This window comes from Dipodomys merriami, unplaced genomic scaffold (assembly GCF_024711535.1).
Source record: "Dipodomys merriami isolate MVZ:Mamm:240054 unplaced genomic scaffold, mDipMer1.0.p SCAF_36, whole genome shotgun sequence".
Taxonomy (NCBI): domain Eukaryota; kingdom Metazoa; phylum Chordata; class Mammalia; order Rodentia; family Heteromyidae; genus Dipodomys; species Dipodomys merriami.
Window position 1 is genome coordinate 12,305,206 of NW_027205159.1, and position 9,685 is coordinate 12,314,890.

Consider the following 9,685-nt stretch of genomic DNA (forward strand, 5'->3'; position numbering starts at 1 on the left):
AAATTGTGTGTACTTGTCTTTTACTCTTGATATAAAGATGATTGTATTTGTTGTTCGTAGTGGTAGTAACATGCTTTTTAATTGTTTGTTAGCCTGGTTTGTTTTTTACTTAGGTTATTGAGATATGTCTCGCTGTGTACTCCAGTACAGCCTTGAACTCTCCATGTAGATCAGATTTGCATGGAAAAAAGATATCCTCTTTCCTCACCATGCTGTCTCGATATCTATCTGTGTCTATATTTATATCTATATATTGCATGTATAGATATAAACTATCATGCCTTGATCAAATGTTCATTGAATATTCTTTCTCATAAGGACACATAGGAGTCCTGTGTTGAATATATGATTTCCAAACGTGTATTCTACTCTATAATTTATCATTAAGCTTAGCTACTAGGTCTTTTGAAATCTTTAATATTTTATTTTGATGTGGATTAAATATATAAATTTTACATTAATGACATTTTTGGTGGCATTTAGATTCTTTTTTTTCTGGGCTGGTACTGTGTTTGGAGTCATGGCCATACATGATTGCTCAGCTTGCCTGCCAATAATGAGCACCATTAATGCTCTACTTTGTGAGCCATGTCTGCTTTCTGGCATTTTCTGGATATTAATAAATGAAGTTTTACAGAAATTTTGCCTCAAGAATGTTTATATGTATCATGTATTATATATGGCCATTAATTTAGAATTTCTACTTCCAAACTACCTATGAGCTTGCTTTATAAATTTTTTTAATATGAGTATGTCTGTGCATGTGTGCATTCTTTAGGAATTTTTGTTCACTTTTCTTAGAGAAGGGTCTTAGAAATATTTTTTTATTAAATATAGTTTTGTAGGTCAGGTGCCAGTGGTTCATGCCTGTGATCCCAGTGACCTAAGAGGCTGAGATAGGAGAATTACGGTTCAAAGCCAGCCCTAGCAGGAAAGTCCTCCTAACACTCTTATTGCCAACAACAGGAATAATAATAGTGATGATGATAGTAAGAATATAATTTTTAATGCTTAAATAGGGATACAGGTTGACCCACTGTAACAATGAGATGTACAAGGCACTATGTTGAAAATGAACTTTACAACTTCAGTAGTGGAGGGGAGTAGTTGGGGAGGTGAGGAAGGAAGGAATGATAGGGGAAAATCAAAGGAGGAGGCAACAATGCTCGATAGGAAATGTACTCATTACTCATGTAACTGTAACCCCTCTGTACAGTATTCTTACAATAAAAACATATTAAAAAAGAATATAATTTTTTTGGAGGGTCCAGTCGTGAGGCCTGAACTCTGGGCCTAGGAGCTGTCCCTCAGCTCTTCAGCTCAAGGCTAGCATTCTACCACTTGAGTCACAGCGCCACTTCCGTTTTTTTTTCTTTTTGCTTATGTGGTGCTGAGGAATCGTACCCGGGGCTTGAGGCATGCAAGGCAAGCGCTCAACCACTGAGCCACCTTCTCAGCCCCAAAATGAAAGTTTTAAAACATGAAACTAGTCTGAGAGAATTAGACTATAGTTTGATGGTTGTTAATTTCAACTGAAAGCAAAGCTGAAAAATTAGTGAACCAATTGTCAAGTTGAAAGTTGCCACTTTGTGACATAGTTTCCATCCTAAGTGATAGGAGAGGCTCCTGATGTGGGGACAGAGGACAATAGCAAGACTATTTCCATGAAAGTGTTACTGGGGTGGTATTTGGGCAAAATAGCAGAAATAATGAGTTATTAAGGATTTTTTATACCTGAATAGCAGTATAAAAGTTTTCTGGTAGCCTAAAAGCTAAAGGAATATGAACATATAAATGGTCCAGGAGGCTATGCTTCCATTCTAGGGCATGTGACCCTAAGAGGAAACCCTTTTCAGGTCATGCTCCAAGTGTTCACATCTGCCATTTCAACACTGCTTTCCTATCCCACCCCATTACCATTCTATTTGCATATTCTCCTGTATACATATTGGATCTCTGAAGGCACATATGCTATGTTGGTGAGCTAATTGAGAAGCTAACTTGCACCCACATTTCAGATACAAGGCCATGGGGTCACAGGCTCTCATTCTCAGCCTCCTTCTCCTTTGGATCTATGGTAAGAGAAACAGTTCCTCTACTTCATGGAATGAAGTCTCAGAGTCTCCATCAAATAATCCCTTTTCATAAGAGGTTGATATTCTTCATGCTCTGAAATTTGATGCACTTGATTTGTCTTTTTTATTTTCTTCCACAGACAGCAGAGAAGAAACAATACTCACACAGTCTCCAGCATTCCTGTCTGTGGCTGCAGGAAACAAAGCCGCCATCCACTGCAAAGCCAGCACAGATATTGATGATGACATGCACTGGTACCAACAAAAGCCAGGAGAAGCCCCCAAGCTCATCATTAAAGGTGTTTCTACTGTTGTTTCTGGAGACCCATCCCGGTTTGGTGGCAGTGGGTATGGAACAGATTTTACCCTGACAATTAATGATGTGAAGTCTGAGGACGTTGCATATTATTTCTGTCAGCATGATGATAATTTACCTTACACAGTGATATACTCTGTTACAAAAACCTACTCAGTGTTCTCAGTGAGACTGTCTCTGTGGCTACTGAAGATGTTCAACAGGGGAACTAGGCCCACTGTGGTGTTTGCTTCATGCACAAGTGAGTTCACTTCCTCTTTTCTGTTCCATCACTTCTACTCTCACTTCTCCCATACTATTCTTAACAAACCTGATGTGGAAAAGATTAGAACAGCTTTTCCCACTTTTTTTCTGTTCAATTCTTGTAAAAAAAAAAAAGTTGCTGATTTTTAATGTCCACCTGATTTCCACCTCCAAGAAATAAGTTGATAACCAATATGGATCTAATTAATGTTCCAAATAATATTAATAAAGACCATTCTTGATCTTTCTTCAACCTTCCATACTCCTGTGACCATATTTCAACACCATGGGCAAAACAAGTAGTAGGACCTTCTTGCATTTCCATAATTTGTTTCATGGATTTTTTCTTGTTGTTTATGTTATTATAATGGTCAGTTACCAATAAAATCTCTCTCTCTTTCTTTCTAATTTATGACTTCATTCAGTTTCACTTAATTCAGCTAGCCAATGCCATAGTCAACAACTCCCTCTTCTTTTCTGGTGTACACTAATATTGATGTCTTTTTTATTTAACCCCCTTATTCCACTGATTAAATTTCATGTGAGTTCCCAAGTCTTTGTTCAAATCACTGAAACCATATAGGAAATATTAATTTCTGAATTCAAAACATTATTCTTGTATACATTACCTGTGTATCAATAGTTCTCCCATTCATTTTGTGTGACTTAATTTTTCTCTTTCTCATTTAAATATACTTTGAATGAATTGGTGGGACAAGAACATCATAATAGTTCTGGTGTCTGTCATTTTCACTCCTGACATTGCAGCTTTCATGCTGTTCCCCTGTAACTACTACCTGTACCAGGCCCAGGTGTGACAGTCACACCTGTGTCTCTTCCTGGTTTGTACATGATCCCTGTCTAATCTTTCTTGAACTTACTTGCTTTCTTACATTTTTTTTCTTTGAAGGATGTACAGAGAAGTTGCTGTTTCACAATTCATGCAAAGAGTATATTTATGTTTGGATAATGTCTCTCTTTCCTTGTTCTCTCCCAATTTTTCTCTCCTGTCTATACTCATGATGTATATTTCAACATAGTATCTAATGAGTCCCATTGCTGCTTTTGTCCACCTTATGACTCTTCATTTTTGTATCCTGTTTTCACACTGAAAAACAGAAAAAGGAACAAGCAAGACAAATTTTTCAAACAAAAAGGAAAGAAAAGCTCTTTTCAATTTCCTGGAGTTCGTTTTGGTATTATTTATATGACCAGAATCACAGAAGCATTGCTCCTTTGTTTTCCTTCCCAAGAGTGTCTTCTTTTGTTTCCCCTGTGTGTGAAGGCCTAGAATCAGCACAACCTATCACATAGTTTACATCTAACATTCGCATGTGAGAGGTAACATGCGCATTGTCTCTCTGACCATGGTTTACCTCCCCAAACATGATTTTCTCAGGTCTATCCATTTTCCTGCAAATGACATAATATCATTCTGTGTAATGACAGTGTAAAATTCCATTGTGTATGGGTACCACATTTTGGAACAACTCATTTATTTTAGGACATCTAGGCTATTTCCATAACTGGTTATTGTGAATATTTCATCTGTTGCTTTCCTTCAATGAATATATAACACATATGTTTACTTTCAACTCTATAATCAATTTTGACATTTCTGCCAATCATAAAAATCTGCCAAATGATCATTCAGTTTTTTTAGATTCTTTTAATGTTTATTTTTTATCTTATTTTATTGTAAAGATGCTGTACAGAGGGGTTACAGTTACATGAGTAAGGCAATGAGTACATTTCTGTTGAGCATTGTCACCTCCTCCTTTGTTGTTCTCCCACTATCCCTTTCCTTCCCCACCTCCCTCATGCCTCCCCCTCTCCGAAGTTGTAAAGTTCATTTCCAAAATAGTGTCTTGTGGGCGTCATTATTGCAATGGGTCATCTTGTATCCTTGTTTCAGCATTTTTTATTCCTCTTCCCATCTCCAAATTAGACAAATGTATATACAAGATGGAGGGTAACAAAATCAAATACAGTGACAACAGGGGATATACCTTAGGGGGAAGAACATACAAAGGCAACCAAAAAAAAAAACACATAGTACATGAAAAGCAACAACAACAAAGAAAGACCTCTTGTGTTTATAACGTGGGGTTCATTTCAGTTAGCATCATCTTATACACTCTTATGTACACAGTTTCTGGGCTTTTCTGCTCATCTGATAAGATATCCTAGAAGTATACTAATTATTGCAAATAAGGAAAACCATGGGACCTATATTTCTTTGGGTCTGGCTTACTTCACTTAATATGAGTTTTCCAAGCCTTTACATTTCCTAACAAATGGGGTGGTGTCATTCTTTCTGACGGAAGCATAGAATTCCATTGTATATAATATATATATATATATATATATATATATATATATTTATATACCACATTTTCTTATCCATTCATCTATTAAGTTACAGGAAAATCATAATTATTCTGTGTTTACTTGGATTATATGGTGAGAAATAAAACAAGGATGCTTCTAATACTTTAAATTATTGTTCATAAAGACTGAATGAGGTGGACAAGATCAGACCTGAGGGCCTCATTCAGTTTTTATCAACAATAATTTAAAGTTTTAGAAGCATCCTTGTTTTATTTCTCACCATTTAATCCAAGGAAACAGCATAATTATGATTTTAAGTAAATTCATTCTTTATAGAGAAATGATATTTAGTTAATATGATAAATTGTAAATATCCCCAAATCATAGAGTATACATTTTAATGGGGTCCCATGCAATGTTTAATATGAGGAAACATTGTGTAATTATTAAATCAGGTTAACATTTATGTTCTCAATTCTTTGTGGCAAAAATTTTTAAAAACTTTTTCTTTTTTTCTATAAACACACATTAGCTGTACAAAGGAATTTAAATAAGCTATCTAGACATGAATATCATGTATAGATCTAATTCACTGTCTCTATTGCTTTACTATAGTTTTTCAAAAAGTAAATTTATTCTTTTTTAAGTATAAAAGTTAGGCAGAAATTATATATACATATACAAACAGAAATGCTAATATGTATATATACATATATGTGTATATATGCATATATAATCATTTATTTTGGAAACAAAGCTCACTATGTCATCATAATTACAAAAAGTTGGAGATTTTAAGATATTGAAATTACCAGAGATACACATTCAAACTTGGGACTCCAAGTCACATTACTGATCAAGAACTTACATTTCCTACAAAATGAATGAATACAGAAGGAAAATGGATTTAAACACACACACTCAAACTTTGTGCATGATGGTTCACACCTATAATCCCAGCTATTAGGTCAAAAGAGATCAAGAGAATTATGATTCCAGTAGACAGGGAAAAAATTTAGCATGCTTCACACTTCCAAGCCTGAGACCCTGATTATGTGGAAAACATAGGTAGGAATATTGTGTTCTGTGAGCAGACTCTATACAAAGTATGATAAGTTATCTCAAAAATGTGCTAAATCCAAATAGATGCGAGTGTAGTCACACGATTGATCTGTTTCCCAGAAAGCTTGAGGTTCAGAGTTCAAACTTATGTCCCAACAAAGAAGAATAATAGTTTCAAAACTGGTACTGTTAGGGATCTGTATGCCTTTCATAGCTGTATATGTGTCCTTATTCCCTGGCAGCTTCTATCTGTACTGCCATTTTCCCCCCAACCCCTTTGCTTCTTTGATACTGATGCACCCACCTGCTAATTTGCATAGTGCTCCCTAGGGAGGACTTTCCAGCCTAAATCTGCGATAAAGGCTCAGCTTGACCTTAACTTCACTGATCAGAACTCCTCATTTCACTGCTAAAAACAAGGTTCTCAAGTCATGGGTCTACTAATGCTCTGGATTACAGATAAAGGCAGAGGAAGATCAGGATGGAAAAGGGGATGGAGGTGAGCCAATAGGTCCACTGATTTCCATACGCGTTCATGGGTAAGAAGTTCAGAACTAGTCTACCAGTAGGGGGCAGGTGAAGTTTAGTTATGTGACAGTGAAAAACATTCCAGATGTAATAAAGTCCTGTGCTTTGCTGACAACCATGACAGGTATGTAGTGGTGGTATATGTCAGAACTACAGGCTCATTTATGTTTGCAAAATCTATGTATTTTTTTGTCCATTGTGATTAATTGGAGATAAGAGTCTCACAGGAACTTTTCTGCATAGGCTGGCTTTGAAAGGCAATCCTCAGCTCTCAGCTTCCTGAGTAGCTGGGATTAGAGGTGTGAGCCACCAGCGCTGAGCAATCTCTGTATCTTAAAAATATAAATTGTTTTAGAAAATAATCAAAGCCATGGAAATTATAATTCATAGTAAGATAGTGATGGAAAGTCTTTCAATGTTCACATACAACTGATGATGTTGTGATGACCCAGACTCCAGTCTCCCTGCCCCATGGAGAGCCAGCTTCTGTCTAGTGCAGGTCTAGTCAGGGCCTCCTACATAGCAGTGGACACACATATTTGGATTTGTACCTGCAGAAGCCAGTACAATCTCCGCAACTCCTGATCTCTTTTGTTTCCAGCAATGTACCTGGGATCCCAGATCGGTTCATTGGCAGTGGGAAAGGGACAGATTTCACACTGACAATCAGCAGTGTGGAGGCTGAGGATCTGGGATTTATTACTGTATGCAAGCTACACACATTCTTCATATAGTGATATATCACTGAACAACTCTTCCTCTCCTGCCTTGGGTTTGAGCCAGCTGTGCTAATGCAATGCTTGTCTGGGGAGCAGCACAGCAGAGTCTCTGAGCCTGAAATCTTAGACAAGTAGGGTGTTGGTTCCATTGCCAATTCAAATTCCAGGGGCTTCTAGGAACAGCACATGCCAATCAGAATGATTAAGTCCCAGTATCACTAATGACCCACTGTGAAAGATACAGACAAAGACACCTACATACAGATCAGTGCTTCTATATGTTGGACAGAAATTAGAGAAGTCTCATACAGAATGATTCAAGGAGGTAATGCCAAAAATATAAGGTTCATACAAAAAAGAATAACAGAACTCTTGTAAATCCAGCAAAGAGTCTCTGAGCAGAATAGTCAGGCTGGAGAAAAGCTAACTGAAAGAAGTATACAAGAATATAATGCAGATATGCTTGTAAAATGTTCTGGAGCACTGACTTGGGGAATCTTCCAAAGTGAAAGAGTAGCACATGGTGATATAGCCCAGGAATAAAATGGTAAACTTCAGTTTCATCAGATAAGTGAAAAGATAGTGTATTCAACAGGGCATAAGACAATCAGGTCCCTTTACCAGAAGGTGCAGATGGAGCCTTGATCAGTTCAGTGACCTAAAATCCTTCCTCAAGAGCAATAATTCAGGTGTTCAAAAATCTGGAACAAATTAATAAAAGACACATTTCATTATAAAATCTTTGTAAATTACTTTCTTGTTCAATAGATTTAAATTAGGTTAATATGCTTTATTTTTTGAGTTTCTCATTCATTTTATTTTATTTTGTTTTACTTTTATTATATTTAAATAATTGTATAAAGGATATATCACTCAACAAATTGATTTGTGAATATAATGAAGATTGATTGAGTTGCTCAATATAAATTTTGCATGAGAACACTCCAAGACATCACACTATTCTATGTATTTGGGAAAGCGAGGAGGAATCTGATACAACAAAGACTCACTTACCTATGGCCTTGGAAGGAGGTTTGCAGTGGAGGCTGATACACTGTGCTTCTCTACAGTACTGCTGACAATGATGATTTGATGCATTCTCAGCCTGGAGGCTACTGATCAGCAGAGTGAATGTCATCCCCAAATCTCTGCCTGTGACTTAGATAGAGAGCCCACATACCCAAGTGAGTGTCCAGGAAATAAAAGTTTTAGGAGCTTGTGCTGGAGTTTGTCCTGTTGCTGAAACTCCATAAAAGATTGGTTGAAATGAGAAAAGATGGGAATCCTCTCTACCTCCACACATAGCCAGCCAGAAGCCTGGATGGACATTGGGCAATCATGATAACCTTAAAGGTACATGCAGTCAGTTATAGACAGTGATCTCACATTGTATCAACAACACATTGATTTATATATTTAAAAATTGCCTTATTCCTTTTTGTGAATAGATAAGTAGTCTTGGGTGAACTTCATTCACAATATATGTTGAAATTATATTTCCAGTATCAGACACAATGAGATACAAAGCATCACGGACATGATGTGTTGGAACTATGACAGCATCTTAATGCTGTTCACCCATCTAATGTTTTCAGGCCTCATCCCGTAGAGAAGTCCACAATTAGTAGAGCTCTGAGAAGCAATGTTGGACACAAGGAGCCTATGCAAATATCAGACAGTGTGAAATAAAACCACACATGCTGTGAGTCAAAGAGAAGCAAAAAAGCATCATCCCAGGAATTTCTAGTGTGAGCCTGCTGAAGGTCTAGAGGAAAACTTAAATGTAAAGTTTTTGGTATTGTTTGATTTGCAAAATTACACATGTAAATGTAATTTGGTAATTAATTTACAAATGTTTATGTCAAATTAATTCCTTCAAACAAGCTGGGATTTGAAAACAGGAATTAATTTGTGACTGAATATATGAATTGTGAGTGTATAATTACAAAGAGATGAGTTCTAGGCACTTGTGGTGCCGTTCATGGAATACATTTGTCTCACTGCATGAGGACAGAGCATCAGGTTCATGTCTCTATGCCAGCTTATCTTTTCAGAATTGAGTATTCAATATTGTACTTGATTTTGTCTCAGACAATACACAGCCTCCTTAGTCCATCCAAAGCCAACCCCAGTTCTTCCCTCAGCACAAGCTCTGCCTCAGGAAAGGATCATTACTTACCAATTTCCCTATCCCAATCTCTTTGTCACTAATCCAAGGTGTCTCAGCTCTTCCTGGGAATAAAACATGGAACTTAGAGCCCTAGCTCTGTTAGGGAAGTTCTTCACCTATTGCTTTCTTAAATAGAAGCAAAATAGTTAGGAAATTAGTTATATCATCAAGAACGATCCTAGAGAGGCATTTGAATTGGGAACTACACAGAAGTTTCATTTCAGAGCCAGGGGCAGACAAG

The 9,685-nt window shown here is 36.8% G+C and overlaps 1 gene segment (V, D, J or C); it reads left to right on the forward strand.

Moving 5' to 3' along the window:
• Positions 1 to 1,963: 1,963 nt before the first annotated feature.
• On the forward strand, positions 1,964 to 4,468 carry LOC138804203 (immunoglobulin kappa variable 5-2-like). The segment is given in 2 exon segments: positions 1,964 to 2,077; positions 2,216 to 4,468. Coding segments are annotated over 2 exon segments (618 nt in total).
• Positions 4,469 to 9,685: the final 5,217 nt, after the last annotated feature.